Source organism: Rhinolophus ferrumequinum, chromosome 3 (assembly GCF_004115265.2).
Source record: "Rhinolophus ferrumequinum isolate MPI-CBG mRhiFer1 chromosome 3, mRhiFer1_v1.p, whole genome shotgun sequence".
Taxonomy (NCBI): Eukaryota; Metazoa; Chordata; class Mammalia; order Chiroptera; family Rhinolophidae; genus Rhinolophus; species Rhinolophus ferrumequinum.
This window is the reverse complement of record NC_046286.1, coordinates 87,238,022-87,264,344: the sequence shown is the minus strand read 5'-3', so window position 1 is coordinate 87,264,344 and position 26,323 is coordinate 87,238,022. Positions and strand designations below refer to the sequence as shown.

The following is a 26,323-nucleotide window of genomic DNA, read 5'->3' as shown; positions in this document are numbered from 1 at the left end:
ACGGAGGAGTCAGATACCTTTGAAATTTTAATTCTGGGGGGGAAGAAAATGATAATTAGTGACACACTGAAACCAGACACAAGAAGCTTAGGTTGAAGAAGAGGTTGTACAGAAGTCCATGAGACACTCTACTAACCAATCTGCACCTGATTCCCCAGGTTAACCTACTCGCATGACTTTCTCTGTAAAATATACCAAATGATAGTCACAGCAAGTCGAATCTTCAAAGCTAATAGTCCTGTGAACAGCTGCTCCCATGAGTTGAGTTGTGCTTATTAGATTGTTAGTTCCCAGACCATTTTTTTATTAGTTGTACTTCACATTCTATTACAAAAATTATTACATTTTACATGAACCAATTAAAAACCTGAACGTAAATGTATATATGGGTCTACAAAAACTTAGTTGAATGGTTAGGAAAGTTGTTATAAAGATGAATAAAAATAGCTGTTCAATTAGATATGAGTAAGATGACCTATAATGACTGGTGGTAAAACTCTTAAAAATAAGTATTCTACGTTCAGATCACTTCATAAGCAATCTCCCTGCACTGTAAAAAAAAATTATATATATAAATACTGATGACATATTCTAGGCATAATTTATGCAAGAGAGAGAACACTCAGCTCCAATCAGCAGATCTATCCTCAGAGAAAAGGACTTAGCTCTATATCAAAAGATTGGCAAATAATTGTAAGCTTGCATGAAGTTCAAATAAAATGGTAGGGACTCCTGGCTCCAGCCTTGATGAAGTAACAAGTATTGTATTATTCCCCTTCCAGCATAAACAAAAATATCAGTAGACAAAATATGTGAAGCAACTGTTTTCAGACATTGGAAAACTGACAAAACAAAGCTCTAATCCTTGAGAGAAAAGAAACACATGAGGTGAGCTCCATATTTCTGTACGACAGCACTTTCTAAGCCATTGCACGGGTACCTAGAACCCAGATAGAGACTAGTGGCTTCACAAGATAGAAGATCCCTAAAATTTCTCCTACTCTATTATCATACATGCTTGGTTTCAAGGTATCACCAGTATCTTTGTACAATATGAATATTTTTAAGAAAATAAAATGTTGTCTTCTTCAATGGCTATAGCGAATGATACAACTATTAGCACAGGTCCTGCATAGCAAAATATCTGTGAAATCAGCTTAATTTTAAACTTACATGAAACTCAGAAATGACATCAGATTTTAAGACGTAAAGTTGAGCTTCAACTTTTTGTAATTTTATTAAAATTTGAAATTATACCACTTTTTACTGAATTTACCGAATAGTGCTTCCTCAAATTATCCATCCAATAAGGATGCCTTCTCCCTTTCACAGATGTTTTTTGTATAATCTGTGCATCATCTGGGATCTTAATATTAACAGTTGATGATTACAGGTCCCATGACTCTGCTTCCATCAATGGCCACATTCTCATTACACCCTTCTTAGGCAAATAGCGACCTTTATCCAGGGATGCAGTCATAGCAGGTGCTTCTTCAGAAATGAGACTGTCTTGACTGATGCTTTCAACCCACTATTTACCCATGTAAAGCTCTCAAGTCTGTGCCCAGGGCAGAACAAATAACCCCTCAGAAACCACTCACCAGGTGCTGAGTATACTCTAGGTCGGAATTTTCAAGTGTTTGATTGAAATTTACTTTCTGGTTCATGCTTTATATTTGCTGAGCAATCAGATTTACAAAAAGATTTGTGGAGTTTTTCACAAATATCATGTGTTTGTGAAAAGAGTACAAATCCTTTTGTAGTAAATGATACACAGCTCTGTTAAGATAAAACAAAATGAACAGAAAGAAAAACGTGCTTGCAACGATGATGACAAATGGAGTGAGTTTTCCTGGGCCGCCCTGTGTTATCTTTCATTTTCATTAATGGTATCAAGCCAAAAATATCTGTAAGTCTCCAATAAGGTCTTAAGTACAAAGAAAAATCCAATATATGTATGAAAAATATGGCTAATAGCAAAAAAATGATACAATATGATCATTGCATGCATTTTTATTAAATGGAAGAAAAAACTCTCAAGGAAAAGAGCTGCTAGGCAAAGATTTAATAATTTGAACTTTTGAATGTGTGCAGAAGCTAAAGAAGGATGAAATGGAAGCTTACACTTGAGCTAGGTGAAGTTTATATCATTTGCAAAAATCTCTTCTCCCACACTCACATAAAAGAACATTCTTAATTACTGAAAATATTTAAATAAGCATAACAAATCCAAATACAGTAAAATTGAATATTCCATTCCTGCTGGCCAAAACAAAACCCAGCAAATACAACAAAGAAGCTGTGTTTTAGAAAGCTATTATTTAATTCTTGATATAGCTAGTAAAATCCTGATAGTTCTGGGGGCATTGGAATTCTATTTATTGGGTCCTAGAACCATTAACAGTATTTTTTTCCAATTAGCTGAGGGGTTTTTGGGGGTGCAGAGGGGAGAGGCATAATCAACATACAAAAAAATGCATAGATTTTAACTGTGCTGTTCAAGGAGTTTTGATAGATGTATGCCCCTGTGTAACTACATCCCAACCAAAATGTGGAACATTTCCATCAACCCAGAGTGTATCTAACTGTGTCTCCTTCTATTCAGTTGCTCCTGGAGGCAACAACTGTTCTGATTCCTCTCATTACAGCTTAGTTTTGCCTATTCAAAAACGTCATATAAATAAAATCACAGAGTACGCACTCTACGTCCCCTCCTTTTTAAACATGTTTTAGAGATCCCCATTTATGTTGCCTCCTGTATCAGTACTCCTGTATTTTGCAGAGTAGCATTCTCTACTATGAATATACCAACATCTGTTTGTCCATTTACATACTGATGGACATTTGGATTTTTTCCAGTTTGGGGTTATGATGAATAATGATATTATGAAATTTGTATCGAAGTCTTTTTGTGGGCAAATGTTTTCATTTATTTTGAATAAATACATAATAATATAATCATTTAATCATTATATAATTTTAAGAAACTACTGAGCTGTTTTCTAAAGTGGTTGTACAATTTTTCACTTGCTCCAGCAATGTCTGAAAGTTCCAATTGTTTACCATCTTCACTAACACTGGTCTTTTTGAGTCTTTAATTCTAGTCAGCCTCGTGGAGATCAAGTGGTTATATCCAGTTTTCAGAGTGAGATTACCACTATTGAAACTGGTTTTCTTATGTAAAAATCTTAACCGCTAGAATTAAGATTAGGGAATTTTATATACATACATAACCAATGAGCATTTTATTTTACATATATATGTATGTGTATATATACATATATATATATACACACACACACATATATATATGTATATGTATATATGTTCAAAGATTGTTGTAATCATATCCTTATGCACAACTGTAAAAACAACAGGTATGCATTGATTTTATATTATTATGAAATCAATGCATGCTAATTGTTGCAAACAAACGGGGCTACCTGAATCTTATGAACACAGAGATTGCTATCTTGCTATATTTCTTTTTATTTATTTATTTATTTAATGAAACCATTGTTTAAAAAACCATACTACTCAGTTTGACGTCCTGCTCTTTTCAATCACATTTTAATCTTTATCCCCTATCACTATCCCATTTCGAACATTTGAAAAAATAAAGTTAGGGATATGTGTACCATTTCATCATGAAAATACACCATAATTTCTCAATTCTCCTATTGTTGGTTATTTAGGCTGTCTTAAATATTTTATTATTGTAACTGTTTCTGCAATGAAAATCCTTTTTGTTGTGACCCATGGTCTCCCGCTGCTGAAAGAGTGTGAAAAAGCTCAATAAATATTATAAAATTTATTAGCTTTTCAAAAACCTATACTCTAATGTACCTTAAATTTATAGAAAAAGACAATATAAAACAACAAGTCAAATTCACAGAATCCTTTCTCAACTTACTGAAGAATTTCAAATACAGCTATGTCATAGTCATCTACTGAATAAATAAGAACTAAAGTTAATTTTTGATCAAATGACATCTGGGCTGTGCAGCCAGAAAAACAGAAATCAACCCCCAGTGTAACCACTTCTAATCACCCGTTGCCTGATTTTGTCAGAAACGGAATCTAAAAGATCAGGCAAACAGTTTTCACCACGTGTATTACTGTGGCTTCCTACCTGGAGTCCACAAGGAATAAAGCCCTACTGGTATATACTGAGAAGGTAGTTCTGAATACAGAAGAACATCTTTGTGAAATTTTCTTTCAGGGTCAGCCTTTAACTCACGTTACTGATGGATCAAGTTACTGAGAGTCAAGTTTGCAGCGACACTGATATGGAACCAACTGTTTCACTCTCATCATTAGTTTAGATGCATCGAAAAATTCTTTTGATGCCCTGGTATGTGCAGTTCAAGTTTAAATAAAATCCAACATAGGTTTAAATGCTTTTAAGTGTTTTTCAAAAGCACTGTTTTCTCTCAAACAGTACAGGATTGGTTCACTTATATTTTCTGATGTTATTTCTGATTAGGATTACTAAAATTTTAAATACTCAGAACTAACTGTGGTCTTACTTTTGAAAAAATGAAAAGTTCTCTTTTAATAATAGGGAAAACAAAATTACCCATGATCAATTTTATTATTAGATTTCAAATCTAATTTTTTGCTTCCACATGAATAACAAAATTGGTTTAATTTATATATTCTGCCCTAAGAGCTAAAAGAGTTCTATTTTAACAAAGCCTAACGAACTCTATGTTCTGACCAAAACAATGAGAAGTTGTGACTCATAGCACTGAATTCTTATATCTTATATATCTTTGTTTCCCACAAATAGCAGTTTCAAATGTAAATTTGCCAAAAATTCCCAGTTCAAGGTTGTTTTCAAATATAATTATAACAAAGATAAAGGCTGCTGCAAAGGAAAGCTAGCACACACAGTGGACAGACAATAAAGATAAGTCTTTCAGTTTCGCTTCAACCCACCACTTTGAAATAAATATCTTAATATAACTGTCTTACAGAAAATTTTAAAATATGATGGGAATATTTAAAAGTATTCAAAAGGAAAGGAATAGGAATGGGAAATAGATTCCACTGGGCAAATCAGGACACAAATCTGATTTAAATGAGAAAAGCAAAGAAGTGCTATAAGCTGCTTCGAAGTCAGAGGCATCTAAAGAAACAACGTGAAGAATATGAAAACCTTGATGCAACAAGGTATATTCTGAAAGTTGAATGTAAATAGATTAAATTCTAAATCATTAGTCATCTCATTTTCTGACACAACTGTATCTTAAAACAAACTTGCTATAAAGAGTTTTCTTGTCCCCTTAATAACAAACATTATTGCAGCAAATATGTTCCAACTATTTAACATTTGAAACAAAATAAAAGCCTTTGGAGAAGTTCAGACTACTCAGGATATCTTTATAAAACCATAATTGTTTACACACACACACACACACACACACACACACACACACACGTTGATACTTGTCAATGCATCCCCAAAACAGAACAACCTACTTTTTAAGAGTGGGGAACTAATAAATCCAGGTAGACTACTCTTTCAAGACATTCATAAATGAAGGGAATGACAAATGAAAACGATAGCTTAGAAGAACAAAAAAGGCATTGAGGGGAGGTGGAAAATTTTTGTTTTGAAAAGAAATTTTTGTTCTGAGTATGTTTGCCGACTAAGCTGGGGAAAGTATAAACCAAGATAAATAGTTTAAGATACAGGTGATAATGGGGATAATTGTGGAAAAGATCTCCCAAGGGGACTGGGGGGAATGGCAGGAAAAAAATTAGAAAATAATCATTTTTTAATATTTTCAACAAAAATAGTTATTTTTTTAAGTGTGCATTTTAATAGTAATGAGATTTGCTTGGCATTGAAAAACTGTGTTTCCATGAGAATCTCAGTCCTTGGAATAATTAAAAATAAATACACTATTCTAGTTATTTTAGTCATTTAGAGTGATCACTTCCATCTTTTGGCACAAATAATTATTGTAAAGTTTTATGAAATTTCCCCTCTTAAACAGCTGGTCTTTTACAAAGATAGAAGGGTTTACCCTGTTAGTTTTAAAAAGTCAGCATGGTACCTACGCTAAGTAAATTAATTCCTTCTCTTAAACAATTGAACATCTATGACTAAATCCAATTTTGCTTAATGCAAATTCTTTAACTTCTGTGCTCAGTCAATATTTCATTGAGACCAAACTATTCGGCAGGCATTTGATAGGGCATCACAAAGCTAAGAAGCTGTGAAATTACATAAATTCAGGGCTATGGACTCTTCTGTGGACAAGAAGAATCAAGAGAACTTAATCAGGGCGGTGGCACAATTCCAACTGTGGTTTAACAGAAACACTGGATTCAGGGAGATGACCTAGGAGCATGTATAATACACCAGATGGAGATGAGAACCTCTGGAGGTAGTAGTTATAAAGATGAAGAAGACGAAGACAATTCTAATCTAGATTCAGTAACCTTTTGTCACAACTAAATATGGTTCTGAGCAAGAATGAGAAGGTCTACTAGTATCTCCAGCTTTTCAATATGTGTATCAATGCTGTTCACCAATGAGGCAAGTAAGACTGCCATTTCTGAGGCAGAAGGGTATGACAGAGAAAAAGCATAAACTATAGATTCAATAAACAAAAAACAATTCTGCCACTGAGTTACCTAACTATGACCCTAGGGAAGTGCTTCATGTCTGTTCCCTTCAGCGCAATTTCTGATTGCACCTACAAGTAGCTTACTGAATAGATAGAGGGTACATGTCTATCTCGCCTACTGGGCTGGAATTCCTCATCCAGCCTTGTTAGCATGGTCCCTCAAGTAACATCCTTCACAGTCTGGGCCTCCTGCTTACCTAAGTTCATTCCGTACTGTCTTCTGCAAATACCCTTTATTCTAGCAACAGGAAGTAAAATAAGTCCTCACTTAACATCGTCGATAGGTTATGTGACTTTCAGTGAAAGGACATAAAACAAAACCACTTTTACCATAGGCTAATTGATATAACCAAGAGTTACATTCCCATGGCATCTCATCAACATTATAAGGAAAGGACAGGGAATGAACTGACATCATTTGAAAACCTGCTGTATTTACCTTCCACAAAATCATTTTCAATCATTTTCATTTTCATTCCTTCATTGGCCCTCGCTCCTTTTTCTTCCTAGATCGCCCTTCTCCACTTTCCATACCCTTTTCTCCATCTTCTTGCCTTCTGTTATCATCAGGGCTGATACTCGATGGGTACAAACCACTCCCACAGCTGTATCAGTTTTTACAGCCAGCCACCCAATCTGATTGCAGAGAAAGCTCTCCAAATGGTCACTGACAAAGTCATAGCATTTTGTAAAAAAATTTTTTTCATCACTCCTGCTGGAAGATGCAGTTTTAACATTACCTACTGCATGAAAACTTTTCTGAAATCTCTTCTGCTATCCCTTGATTGCCACCTGTACAATGGTATTAGATCACACATCACAGCGCTTCCTATTTGTTTCACGTCAGTCTTCCCATCAACACTAAAATTCCTTGACATTAAGTACCATGATTTAGCTCTGCAGAGCCAGGACTTGAAAAGAGCCTGATACATATGAGAAAAAATCTGACACACGCACGCGCGCACACACACACACACACACACACACACACACACACAATGCTCAAATATTATTACGATATTAGTAGGACATAGCTTTAGCTTTCAAATGTGTCTAAGAGTAGCAATGCTAGCCTCTATAGTCTCTGTAACTCCTGTAAATACTGTAATGCTCTCACAAATGTTAAACTTACTTTAATGATAATGAAGGTAGGAGAAAGGCTTTGAATAAGAATACCTAACTGTGAGATCTGCTAGGCTTACCCTGCTAAGGGAAATCCAAAGTCATGGAAGGGCAGCTTGCAAGGCAATTTGATGCGTTCACTACATATTGACTGAAAACCTCTTTTATATCAGCAAAATCATAGCACTGTGTTTGTAAGCAGACACCACCTTATATATAAATGGTTACATAGTATAAGGTTACATGTCAATTATATCTCAATCTAAAACAAAGAAATGAATGCAAATTTAGAGAGAACTTTCTTCTGAAATAGTTACTAAAAGAGGCAGACCTCTCCAATATGTATGTGTGAGAGACGCAAGCAATTCATGTGATGAGACGTAATGAGAGTTCTATCCAAACTCCAAGGAAGGTATCAGGTCTTACTGAGCTGGGAGGGAAGGTCCCATGTCAAGAGAGCAAAGACTCTGAGAGAAGAGCCACAAACCTTACTGTTTATTGAAATACACTAGTACTTCATCAGTATTGTAACAGTACTTGTGGTCATGAACTTCCTACAAAAACAGTTTTTCAGGTTATCATTCTAAAGAGAGATGTGATTAGCTGTCTACGTTAACAGCTCATATTGACCTCTGATGAGCCAGCCAAGAGACAATTGGTGTACACAGTCTGATTAAGAGAATTTAGGAAGAGGTAGAGGCCACATTCCACCATGCCCCAGTGGGTATACTTGGAGCTCATCCTCTCTAAAAAATCCAACATTGAGGCAAAAGCTCTCTAAACGTTTAGCTTTTTTCCCCATCGTACCATTACTGAAGCCACTGAAATTTCTATGACCAGAAACTCTCATCTTCCGATAAAGCCAGTAATCCAGCAAAACTGTTACTTAGACTCAAAGGGGGCCAATATCAATTATACATAATGCCATATTTCTGCGCATGTTTAAGGCAAAAATAATAAATAAAGGAATGAATTGTGGAGTGTCTAAAAGCAGTGATTAATATTCCCATTCAGTGTATTTCTTTTTTTTTTTCAGATCTGTAGTTTAACAATACTCTTCAAAGTTTTGACCAGATAAAGAATCCTCTAAAAAGATTCCTTTGGGGATTTACAAAAATTATGAGCATTAGCTCATTCTTATAGCTTTACCCAGACCAATAATAGTGATTAGTGTAATTTAAAAACTTTTTTTTTTTGAATTTTAAATGGGTTGACACAATCCACTACCTGGGCTTTAGAGAGAACACTTTCTCTTTTTATCTAAACTAGCAACACCAAGCTTGGAGCAGAATATACTAGCAGGAGGCCTCTTTTTCTGACTCATAACAGTTGATCTATTGAAGAAAATTTTGTAATTTTTTAAAAAGTGTATCATTTCTAAACTACAAGTTTAGGACAAAGCTAGTTTAGGAATGACTACAAACCAAAATATTTTGCCGTGTAATGCGTTATAATTAAAACTATTTTCCTGAGAAGGAAACTCATCTAAACGTATTAATTGGCTACGAATATTTTTAATGATTTTTTTAAAAGTCAAGATAAATAGTATTAACTATAGAAATATGATGGCAAAATAGTCCCAGCTGGACTACTTCATTCGTTTTTCAAAATGTTATGTTGTTTTGTGTTGTCTTGTTTCAGAAAATAGCTAAAAGGGTTAATCTGAACTGGTGATAGCCACCACCCATATGTTGGCAAATGACCTTGTTTTCTTTTCAAAGGTGTTTAATCGTCTTAGTTCAGTGGAGGAGAAAGGATGTTTATAATACTGTGATTTCATGCTCATTGTGGAATTAATATATTTTGTCCTCTAACCTCCATAATTTCCTCCCTTGCTGCCCCACCCTATAAAATATATTTACTCATTAAATCTAGAATAAGTGTTTTTTCCTCTCTCTTTGGTTCTTTTTCATTTTATTCTTTTCTGCATTCCTTACTTACTGGATACTGTGATATTGCAACCTTAGCATGAATGGGGCCCAAAAGCACATATGCTATCTTGCTGAAAATAAAAGGAAAATTCCTTAAAGAATTATTAATTTGAAAGTGGCAGAAAATTTTGTACCTGCTGACGTCTAGAGCCCCCCAGACTTATCTTGTCCAAGAAAATCACCTGCCCTATCTCTAATTTAGTATAAAAATCACTTACTAAAATTGACAGGAAATGCACACAGAATGAACTATTGAAGCAAAAGTTTTGAGGTAAAATATGCACAATATGGCATTCTGTGTATAAGAAACACAGGCTGTCTAACACACATTCTATGAATGTAACTGTAGGCTGAGGAAGCCTTCAAGGTTTTCAGTGCAAATCCCTCTCCAATATTAAGATTCCTTCTCCATGTCCTGATTCCAGTGGTGAGGAAGAATTTGAATGACAGCTGGTTTTATTTTTTGGCAGCCAATCACTAGGAGAGTCGTTTGGTACTGGAAGCATCCACTCAATCGTCCTTCTCTGCTCTTTCAGATACTCTGAATAAGTCTGTTCCTTTCAAATAACCACTCTTAGAATATCTAAATACCACTATCTTATCCCTATTGACTTCACTACTCCAAAATAAATGTGCTGTTTCTCTAATTTTTAAAAAAATTTATCAGGATTTTTACTCTTAAAAAAAACTTGTTACACAAAAAAAACACAAAACACTGTTACACAAAAGTAACAACGTGGTGGCTGACACAAAGGATATGCGTCCACAGCTGCAGCCCACCCCATAGAGGCTTCACATAACACAGTGTAGACAGAGATGCTCTGAAACATTCCTCAGATTGTTCGAGACCCTTCACTATGTGGATCCACCTGTCCAGATACGCTGTGTTATGAACTCTCTCTATAGTATGACAACCATGCTGGAGACAAGTGTGATCTGACCAGTGAAGAATAGGCCTCTATACTGACAGCCTCTTTTCCTAACACCATCTAAGGGTATCAGTTTCATCTGTGGCCCGATCACACTGCATAGTCACTTGACATTGTCACTGCGGTGACAGGATAAGTCACCCTTATTCTACACTGATGTAACTGAGTCTATGACCCCAGTATCAGATTTCATATTTACCAACATCAAATTCAGATCATTCCAAATGTATAGCAAGGAAGTTATCGGGGAAGACGCCTCAAAGAATCATGTTGTAAACAATTTTCTAGGATTTGTTTATTCCATCACAATGACTCATTTAATCTGAAGTGCTGAATGGGAAAAGAGCCCTTCGGCTAAAAGCATCAGACAGTAATTTGGAGCAATTTGACCCTGACTGAAGGAAAAAAAAAAATACCATTATATATTACAATTTTCTGTTAGTCAATCATTATTCTGGTTCTTTTTTTCACTTGACAAGAATAGTTTGCATAATTAGAGCCTTATTTTTGACCTTCCAGGTATATTTATTTGGTAATTTTAAGGACATATTAATACGAAAATAACTTTAAAAACTGGCAGATTTATGAAAGGATAATTTTTCCATGCATTTGAAAGCTGTTTGATCAAATATAAAAACACGTATAACACGGTATGTCTAACACTTAAATACAGATTGCAACGTAACTGATACTACATAATAACGGCTCATTCGAAGATCATGAGAAAAATTAACACACAAACAAAAAGAAGCACAAGGTTCCTTTTGCCCAATCACTTACTTTCCAGAACTGGGCTGTGCTCTGGGATAGAAAGTACACAATTCAAGCTAGATTGTACTTTCGGAAACATTTCCCTTTTAGTTGATGTATCATAGATATCAGAATAACAGAGCTTTGAAATAATCTGCTGATATCATCGGTTTTCAGGAGAGAAGGGAGTCTCCTCCTCTCAGTGCTCGTGACTAAGGCTATCTGTGTGGAAACAGGCTCTTGGTTCCTTAGGAATTCATTGGCTCTTGGCCATTTGTTTCCCACTCTACTTGAAGCCATAACCTTCTGTCTGCCCGAGATATCATCATTCATCTTCAGAGTCATGGAGTGTCATACTACATCAAAGAGATTATTATTTGAAACACCTTTTAGACATTCTTATCAAGTGAAGAGCCAGAGTTATGGTTAAGTGAGTAACAGAAAAGTATAATATATGTACACTTCAACAGTCTCTCTGGCTATTTTTTTAATGTGGCTTTTTAAAATAAATAAATAAAATAAAATAATTTCATCAGGTTTTTTTTTCTTTTGGTTTTCCAAAGTATTAAAGTAATACATGCTCACTGTAACAAAGCAAATAGTTCAGAGTCGTATAAAGTTCCATCGCCTTCCTCTTTATTCCAACCCTGAGATAACCCTTTTTATACCCCTGAGATTTTACGCCCCTGAGATAACCCATTTTAAAACCTAGGGTGTATCATTCCATGTCTTATTAATATATTTATACAGTCTTACATATAGATGATATATATATATATGTGTGTATATACACATATATATACATATCCACACACGTGTGTGTGTACATATATATACACATATACACACACACACACACACACATACCAGGGGTGCCAAAAAAATGTGTATACATTTTTTTGGTACCATATATATATATGGGATATATAAAATACATATATATATATATGGGATATATAAAATACATCCCAATTTTGCAAATCTGAGATAATTTTATATTGTGCTGCAACTTGCTTTTGAATTGAACAACATCATGAACATCTTTCCAAGTCTATATATACCATTTGACCACATTGTTTTAAATGGCTACACAGCATGTCATGCTAATAATGTAGAAGAATTTATAAAACTATTCTCTTGTTGATAAGCAATTAGAGTCTTTACCGATTGCTTGCTACAATGTTAGTTAACACACTGGTACATATTTCTCTATATATTTACTGTTTATTTCATAGGATAGATGCCTACGTGTGGGAGTGATGTCAAAGAGGATACACATTCTTACCTGGAAAAGAATGTTTCCCAGTTCCTTTCCCAAAAGACAAATCAACAGGGTTAGTGTGTGCCCTTCTCCCCGTACTTTGATAATACCAGATGTTATCAATCTTTCTAAATATTGTCAAGCTAATGGATAAAAAACAATCAGGTTTTGTAATTTGCACTTCTGTGGGACCAGTTTAAATATTCAGCTGTCATTTTTTTTTTGTAATTCTTATTAAAAGTTATATTCATCACTTGTCAAGAGACAACTCATTCTTTTGTTACATTACTTTTTACAATACTGAAGGAAACACGCCTTATATACTATTTGCTTTGTAAATGTCTTGTGAAACTAAATTGTTAAATTACCTACTAGGAGAGTTAACATTGCAATATGATTTAAACCATGGGTATTACCTGATTAAACAACAGGATTCTAATTTTTCATCATCTGAACTAAGTATCAACCTTAATCAAAAGAGGTGTCACCAACCCTCCAACCTATCACAGTCCAATTAATAAAACATTAACAATCAAGGGGGCAACAAAAATATATAGAGACTAACAGGTAATATAGTGATAATGGGGTTCCTTTGAATTAGGGGATAAGAAGGCTTGTCTGGGGTGGTAATAAGGAAGATATGAGTATCAAAAAAGAACCAGCTGTGTATAGATGAGAAACAAAAGGTCAGTAGAAGGCATGGTCAGGGACAGAAAGGCCAAAGTGTCTAGAAAATAGTGAGGGGAGGAGAGAATAGCAGGATAGTAGGATGGACTCTAATGCTTGAGCATAAAGCAGGTGTGGGAATAAGAGGTAGGAATCAAGAACCTTATTTGCACATGTGAAGTTTGAGGACTACTATATATTTTCAAGTGTAGAGGAGGATAAGCAATCCAAAAGATGACTCCAGGGCTGACAATACGGATTTAGGAGACACTGGCATCAAGATGCCATTTCAAGCCATTAGACACATTAAAGTCACCCAAGGGTCATCCGGAGAAATGAAAAAAATCAGAGTGCATATATAGAGATATGACATCACAGTCAAGCACTCAATGTTCTTGAAAATATAGTGGTATCTCACTATGGTTCAAAGATAGGACTTTGAAATTTAGTTATCTCTAAAGTTTTAATATGCGTTTTTTTAAGAAACCCTATATTGAGTTAGTTATAAGGCAAAAAGTTTATATTAAAATGCCAATAATAGCTCCCTAAGTATTTTTGTGACTTCAGATATTCATGTATCAGGTGATGGCATTTTAAGTGAATCATGTTTACAGATATTTAGATACAAAATGTTCTGGCTTCATGAGTAAACACGTAACTATCTGTCACAAAGCCTTACCATGATGCACATGAGCATTGGGTAATGCAAGAAATTTTTAAGAAAGGTTTCCTGTGTGAAAAAGTTGAGTTAAAAGCAAATTTAAGTACTTTGATTCCAATGACCTTGAGAATGAGTGCCTCCTAAAATTTTGTACCCTTGGTGCTTTCTGTTGTTCTCACCCTAGATCCAGCACAGTTGACTCCTTTGAATTAGTCTCTGTGTTTCACTTCATTTATTTAAATGTGTTTCACTTCATTTAACCAAATGACTAAAATAATAAATGTGAATGTATCAATTAGAATGTTGACATCTAAAGTAACAAGTCCCAGTTTAAGGTCTAAAGAAAGCTTGAAAATTTACAAATGCCTTGACCTAAGAAAAATGAAAGTAAACAGATTTCAACTAACTTTAATCTCATAATTTATCTTACATCATGTAATTGGCTCTTGGAGGGTCACTTTTGAAAGTTGAAAAGTAGTTCAACACTGTACATCGTAAAAATCATATATATATATATATATATATATATATATATGCAATTTTCAGATCCCTTACAAGTTTGTTTCTACTGTCCAGCAATCAAAGTAACAGAAAGAGTGACTTTATAATGAAATTGAGACACATACTTAAAAAAAATTCACTCAAAGATCAGTTTTGTTTTGAAGCCGTTAAACAACTGCCAGGGATTTTCCAAGAAAGTAGCTGAAACACTTAAAATACTTGAGGGCTTGGAAAGAAGAACTTATATATTAAATACAAGTTGAACTTCTTGATCCATACATACAACAGATAATCTGTTTCCGTGATTCATTAAATGTATTATTTATTATAACATACAGATATACTACAAATATGGAATGTACAACATCTTAGTTAAAATCCCAAGCAATAAATATATGACTTCATGAGTAATGATTTTATTCTAAAGGAAAATATAATACACTGAATATATAAAGCAGTAAAAAATACGAGTAAAATAAAATGGACTTAAGAGAAATGCAGTTTGATCAATAACAAAACCAAATAAAGAAACAATTTACTTTGAAACATCATTTGCAGTCCTCAGGTTCTAATTGGCTTATTCGTACAATTAGCTGTTTATGGAAAATTTAGCTTTCAACAACAGCTAAAAGGATCTTGTTTCAAAGTTCACGGAAAATGGTAAGTACAAGAATTCGATATTTTAATTCCAAAAATACTGCAATTCAAATTAACTTTTCATATGATTTTAGGTGAACTAAATAAACTTCATAGTCTAAAAACTTAAATTTCAAATTCCTGTTCCATACATGGCAGTAAAATCAGAATAAATAAAAACAGCAAAGTCTATACTTTATTTTCTATAAATAACTATATGAAAACTTGAAAAGAGAAAAAATTAAGTGCTGATATTTATTCACTAGTAGAAGAAACAGCTAGTACATCTTTAATGTCAGATATGTAGTGTCTCATCACTCAACACAGGCTATAAATAAATAAAGCTAAAAGAAATGCAGCAAAGATTAAAGAAATATACTCATTAGAAAATAAAACAATGATCAAAGTAATAGTATTCACACAGAATTCAGAGAAGAATGAGAGGCCATGCACAGAAATAGCTTGTAAGGACAGAAACAGAAAAGAATGACAACAAATAAAGTTAAACAAATAGCACATTTACACTGAAAGCAATGTAATCATTATTAAATTTGGAGTTTGAAAAAGAAAAAGTCTTACTTACCTGAGTGAGGAACACAGACAATGTATAAAGTGAGTAAGAACAAAAGACAACTTGGCTTCCACTTCCAACGACAGCTCCACATTCGACCTGAGTAAAACATCCTGTAATGGAAGAAAGCAACAATCAGGACACTGAGAATGCAATAAAGCATTAGGATTATAACCCGTAAAAGGTACAAGCTTCCATCAGGAACCAGAAAATGGAAACCTTTTTCAATCTTGCTTCCAAATAAAGATGATGAACTAATCACCTCCTTTAGGCTAAAGGAAAAAAAAATCCCATTTATTTTACTTGCCACCTGGTGGCACCTTCCTTATCACAGAATATACCAGGGGTGCTAAAAAATGTATACAAGTGGACACGTTGGTCAATGTTGCTCAAGCAGTAGTTCACCATAGTCAGAAGTGTCTGGACGCTGATGGTACCCACTTGGAGCAACTCTTGTAATTGTAGAAGTCAAACGTGACTTGTATTCATCTTTTGTTACAGGTATATATTGAGTATTACAATTTTAATACAGTTTTCCTTTCTTAAAATGTGTATACGTGCTTTTGGCACCCTCTGTATAATAGGTGATCTCTGAATAAAGATGGGAAAATATTCAGATAATGCAAGAAAAAAAAACGTTTATTAAAAAATATAGCAATTTCAGCTGCAGCCTTCAGCGTCACCAGGCACATGCCCACCTGGGTAGCAAGAAGATGATAACATCAACACCCCCTATAATCTCCCCGAAATTTAGACTTTAAGGAAATATTTTCCTTTTATAATATCTGCTGCTTCCGAAGTGGAGATAATTAAAATTAAATCAAATCGCCTAAGCTCTCTTCTTTCCTCTAAAATGAAGCATTAACATCGAAAAAGATTAACTTCTTTATCTGGCTATCAATGTTTTTCAATAGCTAATAAACACCAAGTATTGAAGAAACTAGTAAATGACATTACAGGGGTGGTGCTTGGAAAACTCTCAAATAAGTCTCTGTACAATGGTCTCATCTTCAAACTCAAAATTATATTTAATGATGATTTAGACAGGAACATCCATGTAATCTTGGCTCAAAATAGTGGTTTGATCCTTTCAACTGACTCAGCCCCATCAAAAGAGGCAAGCCAGTAAAGAGGGCAGCAAGCACAGAAGTCAGTCACCCAGAGTCACCCTCAATGGACTGGTGACCAGGAGAGTCATGAAGCAGGATGGCAGACAAGTAGCTGTAAGAAATCTCCGTATCTTAAATACTCAAAGGGAGTTTGTTGCTTTGATGACAAGTGGTAACTGAAAGTCATATTATTCCTAAAAAGAGGGGCAACTATAAGATACTTTAGAGTCACAGTACAGTTGACCCTTGAACAACCCAGACATTAGGGGCGCTGATCCCTGTGCAATCGAAAATCCACACATAACTTCTGGCTCCCAAGAAAATGTAATTTCAGTTGTCCCTCAGTATCCGCAGGGGATTGGTTCCAGGACCCCTGAGGATGTCAAAATCCAGAGATGCTCAGGCCCCTCATATAAACTGGTGTAGAACAATGTATTAAAGAGCCATCCTTCTGCATCTGTGGCTTCCCAACCACAGATAGAAAGGACTGTTTTCCTTCCAAAGTTGGTTGAATTCTCAGATGGGAAACCCAGGGATGCGAAGGGCCAACTGTATTTTATAGAAAAAAAATCCACAAATAAGTGGACTCAAGAGTGAAACCCGTGTTGTTTAAGGGTCAACTGTAAACCCTTCTTTATATAAAGGTGGCTTATCTGGAATAAAAGGTATTATACTGAGCGAAATACCAGAAAAGTGGGAAGAGAAATACTCAAGCAAAAACAGACATCAAGTGATTCCTGCAGTTGCCTCAAAGCCTGCATCTTCAATCTGCCTTTTATGGTTAGAGACCTAAGCAGCAAAGAGAACATGCTCCAGCGTCAGACCGACCTGAGTTTGCTACCTACAAGTTACCCAACCCTTGGTAAATTTACTTAACCCCCACTTTGTGCCTCGTATTCTTCACCTATGAGTTAGAACAGCAATGGAATCTAGTCCACAGGGTTGATGGATGATTAAATCAGACTCTGGTTTTTAAGAACAGTGCCTGACACTCAGTAACCACTCAATCAGTATTAGCTATTATTATTGCCAGGCATTCTAAGTATGGTTATTCTATCAACAGTGACATCAAAAGATTTCAACAAGAATGGACAGTAGGATTAATGCCATGAGCCGCCAGCACCAGTCAACTGACTTTGTGACCACTTCTGAGGTCACCTGGGAAGAGAAATAAAATGGATTACTCATTCAGCCATATGGATACAAAATTTCAAGTAGTGTCTGATATTCATGCCACATTTTTACATTCACCAAATTAGAAGTTCTTTTATCATACAGCTCCTAACAGAAATTCTAAACTAGGGAAAGCTTAAGGTCTGAAGAGTGTGTTTTGTTTTTGTATGAAAGATATATTGTCAAATACATTCATCCCAAATATTTGAAATTAAGAACAGTGTTACTGCTTATGAGAAGCAATAAGGTATAGCAAGTCATCGTAATCATGGAATAGCACATAGCTATATCCTGATGCCTCTGTTTACTGTGTGGTTTTGGGGGCGGGGCAAGTACTTAAACTCTGAGCCTATTTTCTCTTTTGTAAATAGGATATTATCCACTGAAGAGGACTAGACATAACACTGCACTCAGTAAGGGCTTTAAAAAGGGTAAAAGATAAACTTCTGTCACATGGAAATTTCACTCATTTTGAAGAATGGATAAATGAGGTATTTCTCATTCATGCTGAAGATGAATAATATGCTTCTAAGACAAAAGTGCAATTATATATTCAAAAAAGTTTAGAGATGGAAGGTCCAAAAATGAAGTATAACCTCCTCATTTCACAGAGGAGGAAACTGAGGCCCAGAGAAATAAAGAGGCACATCAAACTTGGCTGCCTGCCTTACAGATATTAACAGAAGGGAGTATATGCCCAAGAGAACACCCAGCTTTTGAATCTTTGTGGCATGTGACATTCCCATTTATCAATACGTGAATAATGGTCCCTCTTAAGTTCACATGCTCTCTAAACAATATTCAAGGAGTTATGTTCATTAGCTTGGCAACACTCAATACTGTTTTTTTCATGTGCTCACACAATTTTCTTTCGCTATAAAAGGTTCCCACACTTAGGGATTCTGTATCCAAACCTCAAGCTGTTTTACAAAAGCTGGCCTGCAGTCCAATCAGACAACGGACGGCTTGATGCATTCCAGTTCCCAAGACTCCATCATTTTGCACAGAAAAGGAACCCAAGACAGGGCAAGCACTTGTAACCAAACATAAACCATATGACACACCAACTTTCATCCACTTTACTGTTTACTGAAGAACAGAAACAAGTAAATTAAGAATAGAACAGAGGAAGGAAAGCACTATGTGTCTTCTCAGGGGATCACTTAACAGAGACACATCCCTGAGATTTAAACAACTTTCTCACAAGAATGGAAAATCCCGAACAGGGTTACTAGGATTCTAAATGAGAACTACAAAAAACATAGTGCAATCTTGTGTTGCTTGGGTTTTGGCCTCTAAGTTCTATTGAAGAGAGCAAGAATGTTTTTAAGTAAAAGAGAGTCACACACTTTGTCATCTGAACAGAATCTGAAAATTATACAATAAAACCTATCATCTCACAGGTGAAAGTACTATGATGCTAAACCACTTGCTCCAGAGCACATAATTAGCAGTGATGGGGCCGAAAGACTTCCCCCGCCCAAGTCCTCTGGCTTCTAACTCACATGCCCTTTTTGAGAACCAAGCTACCTGGATTGCAAACTTGCTCTTCTTTTCAATCTGTATGGGCTACAAAATACAATATGCTTGAGTCCTGACTCAGGAAGCTTGAGAACTTAACCCTTTTATAGGAATTGTTTTCAATATGGGTATAAACCCTTGTGAACTTGATTTAATCCAAATGAATCATTGGAATAATCTAAAAAACCTACCATCTTCCATCTCTTTTCTCCTACTGGCTTCCCTAAATATCACCATTTAAAGAGAAATTAGTGAAAAAATGTTGAAAACAATGGAGAACTTGATATGGTACTAGTTCAATTAATACCAGCAATAATTAAAATTAACTTCATTCTCTATATCCCAACTGTATTTCTGTAGCAAATCTTTTCACAAAAGGGCCTGAGCAGTGGTAGAGAGAATAATTCTTCCTGAGTGAAAACAATGGCAATTTGGTTTATTCAAGTCTGGTCAAAATTATACTACTTCTTCTATTTAAAGCACTGAATTTCTTCTTGCGGCAAAGCAATGAATGAAAAGAAAAAATGTTATTCTATTATTCGAGTTCTTTTAAGTTGGGTTCACCCCTTCTACAAAAAGGCGGAAAGGTTTATTCTCAAACCAATACAAACCTTGCATAACTGGCTTGTACTGTAGGTGATTTAAAAGGTAAACTTGAATTGTTTACCTTTATACACACACACACAAAGTACATGTAAAACTGGGGAAACCTGAAAAAGAGATGTGTATTGTATTAATATTGGTTGTGATATTATGCTAGAGTTCTGCAAAATATTACCACTGGGAGACACTGGGTAAATCAGGACCCCCCAGTATTATTTCTTACAACTCCATGTCAATCTACAAATATCTGAATAAAACTTTCCATTAAAAAATTAAACCCTAGAGCCCTGATATACGTAAGTTACTCTCAGGCGGTTCAGGAAAAAAATGTGTGTGTGTGTGTGTGTGTGTGTGTGTGTGTGCGTGCGTGTGTGCGCGCGCGCGCGCGCAGAGAGTGGTGGGTGGAGGGAAAAAGAGAGGAAGGAAAATGACAAAATAAATCGCGTAAATACTTACAATAAGTGATTCTGTGTAAGAGTATACAGGTGTTCTTTGTATTATTCTTGCAACTTTTCTGTAGGCTTAAAATTATCTCTAAATCAAGTTCAATACACACACACACATTTTTACCCTGAAGTGTATCAATGTTGATCTTATGACGTTCTCATCGCTATTGAGCACTGGTGCTTTAACCATTGCCAGTTTGATAGAAGTAGTATCTCATTTGGATTTCCTTTATTCGGATTGGCATGTTCAAGTTAGTTGTATAGTTTTCTATTACAATGTAAATGTTTTTCTTACTGATTTGTGATTTTCTTTTTTTTTCCACCAGTTCTATACTAAATATGTTAAGCCTTTGTCATATTTACTATAAATGTTTTAAATACAGTAACCTTGAAGTACTCTTGATTTCCTTGAGGGAAACTGAATAATTTCATCCTGAGTAATTCTTATAAAGAAAAGTAAGATGATACTCAGGTAGCCACACTCGAGTTTTATGGACATTTTTAGTAACAATTGAAATGTCCTTTAAATGTTATTGCCCCATCACTCACTGTGCATTCAATGCAGATAATGTAATGGCATCCAAATAGAAATGAAAATGAAAAGATATGGCTTTTGTTCCAGCATGCCACACAGATCGAACAGAGTCTTTTTCTATTTAGTCTTAAGTCTAAATAGTCTTTAGAAATTTTTAATTATCATCCCATCAGAAATATAAACTATGGAAGATACGGGCAGTTAGAAAAATGGTCAGGTTTAAGAAAGCGGTTGTCAGTTTATTTTTAATATATACAGTGATTCTCTTTTAAATCATTATTTCCAGAAATCAGAGTGACATGTCCAGCTAGGCAGTAAAACTACAAGCTTCTAATATTTCCCATAAGCCAAGAGACAATAGCCTCATTCACCATTCACATTGGAAAAGCACAATGTCATGTAATTTATATAAGCCATAAATGGAACAGTAGCTTCATGCAACTTGAGACCAATTAATGCAAGTCTTGTTAAATCCACAAAATTTCTTAGGGTATGAAAAATATGCAATCACTACAACTAACTCCAAAATATATTTATAAAAGTCTGTAATTTCAGATCTTGAGTGTCACTATATATAAATACTCTTTCTCCACAAGGAGTAAGCAGAACATGCATTTAAAAAGTTTATACACTTGAACCTATTAAAATTAAAATTTAAAAGATAATATAGTTTATTCCTCATTTTAACATTTTTCAAGAAGACAGCAGAAATATTTACCTTGGAAAGGTTGGTGTTATTTCCATATACTCTAACACATTAATATCAAAAGAATCAGATCATCTCAAACCATTCCATATGAATTATAAACAGCAAAATGGAAAAAAAAAAGTTATAATCTGGCAAGAAATGGAAAAACTTTCAGTCAAATAGCTCAATAAAGAAACTCAAATCAGGGTACTAAACTCTATATTTTAGGTGATTAAATATTTATGCTTTCACTCTATAGTGATCTAAGATTTTTTAATCATGTAGAAATTCAAATGGACTACGTAACTCTATTTCACAATCAGGATATTTTTCCATTACCTGTTGATCATTTTCACATCTTATATTTCAAAAATTGCTCTCCATGTTTTGTTTTTATGTGTAACATGCTTTCTCACCCCGTAAGATCTACATTACCTAGGAAAGCTGAAGCTAGATAAACACATGCTGTTAAATATCCTACTATATTTTTCAGGAAAAACTGAAGTTTAAAGCAAACTCATATTCATTCAAAATGTGCTGCCTTTATATGAGAACAACTCTTACATGAGGCTGTTGGCTATATCCCAAATAAATTATTTCAGGCTATACCTGGATGAGTCCACTGGCAGAAATGAAACTGTAAAACTCACTCGTGTGGAATTACTTCATATACACATTTAATAAAAGAAGTCGTTCCTTTCTAATGATACTGCTCCCTGCCAGGACAGAGCTGCACAGTGCTAGGTTTGTGGGCATTACTCTTTTTCCTATTTTAAAATTATGTACTGGGGGAACTGGGAGGCGAAGGTGCAAGAAAGGGAAAGACAGGGCCCGAGGGCTATGTCTTTTCCTAGGTATGGAACTAAAAGGAAATTAAAGTGGAAATACATAAGGATCCAGTAATTGGGGGAGGAAGGGTGACTATCAATTTCTAGAAACTCTTGTATATTAGAGGAAAGGAGTAAAATGTCTATCAGGGTGTCTGCCCAAGATTAAATAAAACACCAGAGGTAAAATTACATATTACAAGAAAAAGTAACTTCGGAGTTGGCCACAAAAATAAGCTTGGCCCTTTTGAGAACAATCTTCCCTTTTTCTCCATTCTGGAAGGCCAGGCGGTGCTCAGTGGTGCTTTCGCGGGGTCACTCTGAGGCACCTCACCACTTAGGTGACAATTCCATACAAGCAAAATATATTAGGTTTCCTTAACCTTTTTTTGCCCTATACCTTCCACTTCTAATTCTACACAAGTTCCCTCACAGATCGTGTCACATAAATGGCATATTCATTAATTAATTTTTTAATCTGCGAAGTACAACCAAGAACCTTTTCTGCGAGCTTTTTAAAAACCATTCTAATAACCCAAAGATCCAAGAATAACTTCTACAGGCAAGGGTGACAATGTGTAAAGTCAACATTTTCTCAGCGTACCAGTACCTTCCAAGCCCCCAGGTGCTGATCCAGGAGAGCGCTTTCTTGGCAGGACAAGGCCCCTGGATGGAGGAGCCTTGCCTGTTATTCCTTGTTTAATTTGAATCGAAAACAGGCTTTCCCCATTCTTGAAGCCCTGCCCTTTTTATTATGCTTTACACCGCCCAAATGTGAGGCTTACCTCTCCCTGGAAAAAAAAGCAAGCCACACACACACACACACACACACGCACGCACGCGCGCGCACACACACACACACACACAATGTCACAGCTCCGTCTGGCAATACCAGCTCACTCCTCAGTGCCTCGGGGCGGGGTGGGGGTGGGGGGTGGGCAAACTGAAGACAAACCGGTTTATTTTGTCAATACAGTCGAAGTCCTCACAAAATCATTTAGTTGAGGGGGTGGGGGTAGGGCGGGGGTATACAGGTAAAGGTGTGATGGAATTCAGAGCTGAAAGGTGAGACTTACATGTTGGCATTACTGCACTGAGGTTCCCAGGGGCCGCACGGTCATCCTCCGCGGTCTTTCTCCAGCTCTGCTGCTCGGAGTTCCCCAAAGGAGACCCTTGGCGCCCGGACGGAGCGCAGCTGCCGGACCCTCACTCACGCTCTTTCTGGAGAGTTCATCGGGATCCCCCGCAGCCCCTCCTCGCCCGCGCTAGGGGCGGCGCAAGGTGGAAGGCCGGAGCTGCGAAGTTCAAGTGCCGATCGCTGGGGGAGGGGGCGGGCAGGGCGGCAGGTTCCTCCTTGCTGAGTTGAAGGAAAGTTAAGTCGGGAAGATGGAAACAGCTGATGCTGGGTGCTCTGGGCCGGGCGGGGTGGGCGAGTGGGTGGAGGGGTCCGACTCGGCAGGTCCTCGCCCCTGCCGGCGTGAGGCAGCACGTGGTCACCACTTTGTGGGTTTCGTCCCGCCACCCCTTCCCCGCGGGCTCAGGCTGCTCCAGGGGCCGATCCACTCCACCCGCGCTTCCGGCGCCGAGGCTTGGCGGGCACTGGGGACTCAGGTGCGGCTGCCGCGGCCGCTCGCGGCGTCTGGCCGAGCCCCGGAGGCCCGGGGCGGCCCCAGGCTTGGCGCTAGGCGGCGGGGGCCGTCCGGCAGGCACAGCTGCTCCACCCAGAATCGCCAGAAAGGGCGAAGTCTTGCTGCCCGGCAGCGAGGAAAGCTATGCGGGGGCCGAGTGGGGATGGGAGATTGGCCCCAGGCCAAGCGCAGCTCCCAGACGCGGGAGGGGACGGGGCCGATCCGGGAGTCACCCGAAAGCCGTGAGCCCTGAATCCAGGAGAACCTCCACGCAAGAAATGAGAAGCTCGGAGAGCAGGCGGTGATGTTCGCCTCTCCTCCCTGCCGGCTACATTCCGTACTCCTAGCCCACGCGAGTCCGCGCGCGGGACCCTTCCGCCAAGGTCCAGGCCCTGGCTTGGTTTTCTTTTACTTTTCTGCCCCTTTCTTTTCTTCCCTTTCCTTTTCTGTCATAGCTCTCTCGCTCTCTTCCTAATAATCAGAGTGAAGGGAGAGTCCTTCCATCTTCAAAGCATACTCAGGGACACCATACCATCACCACATCTCTTGGTCTCTGCTGGGGTAGAGGAGTTGAATTTCCCGACAGGCCCTTCTCCAACCAAGGATGAAGAGCAGCTGACAAGGTGCTGAGCAGGCCCCATTTGCGGTATACCTCTGTCCACCACCTCACCCACCACACAAGTACATCCATTACCTCGTCCCACTGATTTGTTGGCACCTATAGTCGCACAAATAGAGGTTCATCCTCTTGGCTTACAATTTTGTCTTCTGTTTAAATGCATCTAAATACCCCAGAGCGGGGTAACACTTTAAACTTTTGCCATTTCTCTTGGTTTGAGCAATTCAAATACCTTCTGGAAAAAGGCATTTTGGGCTGGAGGTGCTGTGGGGAAACAGATTCAGGGGTCTGAGAGTGGTTGCAGAACAATTCAGGGAAAGTCAAACTTGGCAGGACTGGTGACAAACTGCCTGCTCCGCAATTTGGCTTGGGATCCTCCTGCCTGAACTCTCTCTGCCGTTTCACTGGGACTCAGGGATAGGACCAGATAAGTCACACTTTCTTTTAAAAGCTGCACCATAAAAATATGAAAGGATGTTAAGGGGGCTGGGAAGATGTTCACATAACGTTTTATTCAGTAGGATTGATTTGCAAATACAAATCCAGTGATTTCCCCAATGAAATTGGGGAAGTCCTCTGCCTGGACTCCAGTGCTCTTCTAAAGTAGCTGCCAACCAAAGGGATCTGGGTACTCCTCCTCGGAGACAAGAAGAGAGAAAAAGGACTCATGCTTGGAAAGAAATCCCCTTCCCCTTGAGTACTGCCAGACCTAATCTACAAATTCTGGAGAGAAAACTTCCAAGGCCAGAGCTGTATACACTCCCAGAGCCGCAAGCTGCCCAGCTTGCATTGTGAGCGTGCACATGCGTACATGCACAGGCCACACACCAAAGTGCCAAAAATATTATATAACATTGATAGGGTAGTGATAGAGAATTGTTAGGGCAGAACAAAAGAGGTAGAGCAGGACTTGAATACAGACAGCTACAGGCAGAAAGGAAGCTGGAACACTGCCACCACACCCAGAGGCCTGAAAACCCAGGGTGTGTTCTTCTTGTGACTTTTATCAGTATTTATTTTGATGAATAAACAGTATGATTAACAGAGACATAGAACTGTAGCACTTAAGGGAAACTAAAGCTCCTCTGTCCAGCCCTCTCATATTACAGATAGGGAAATGAGACTCAGATGTGAGATCTGCGCAAACTCGCTAGAAGTGAAGGGGTATGGGGTGAGGGCTGGGGGTCGGGGGTGGCACCAGGTCTTGCAATTCAAATCAGTCTCTATTATACCAGGCTGTCTTGAGGAAATTTACGTTCCACTCATAGAATTGTTTTTTTTTTTTTAAGCAAAAACATTTATTATTTCACAGTTCTCAGGTTCAGGAATTCAGGCACAGCTTAGTGTAGTATCTCACAAGACTGCAATGAAGGTGCTGTTGGCTGTGCTGTGGTCTTATCTGAAGGCTTGACTGGGGAATGATCTGCTTCTAATTTCATACACGTAGTTGTTCCACTCATACAATGTTAACGTTAGAAGAAGCCAGGAAACATAAGGGCAGGCAA

General features: G+C 37.2%; 1 protein-coding gene across 7 annotated transcripts in view; it reads right to left on the bottom strand.

The window, feature by feature from the left end:
- ADGRG6 (adhesion G protein-coupled receptor G6) overlaps positions 1-24,210 on the bottom strand; it is a 130,879-nt gene extending 106,669 nt beyond the window's left edge. For 5 of the 7 annotated variants that reach the window (XM_033103134.1, XM_033103137.1, XM_033103140.1 and 2 more), the window contains exons 1-2: positions 23,648-24,210; positions 15,682-15,782 (exon numbers count right to left, since the gene is read on the bottom strand). In XM_033103134.1, coding sequence (XP_032959025.1) covers positions 15,682-15,782; positions 23,648-23,649 — 103 coding nt within the window. In that variant the 5' untranslated portion in view covers positions 23,650-24,210. Of the gene's footprint in view, positions 1-15,681; positions 15,783-23,175; positions 23,311-23,647 lie in introns of those variants that run through there. The other 2 variants (XM_033103135.1, XM_033103136.1) reach the window with 2 other exon arrangements.
- Between the last annotated feature and the right edge of the window lie 2,113 nt (positions 24,211-26,323).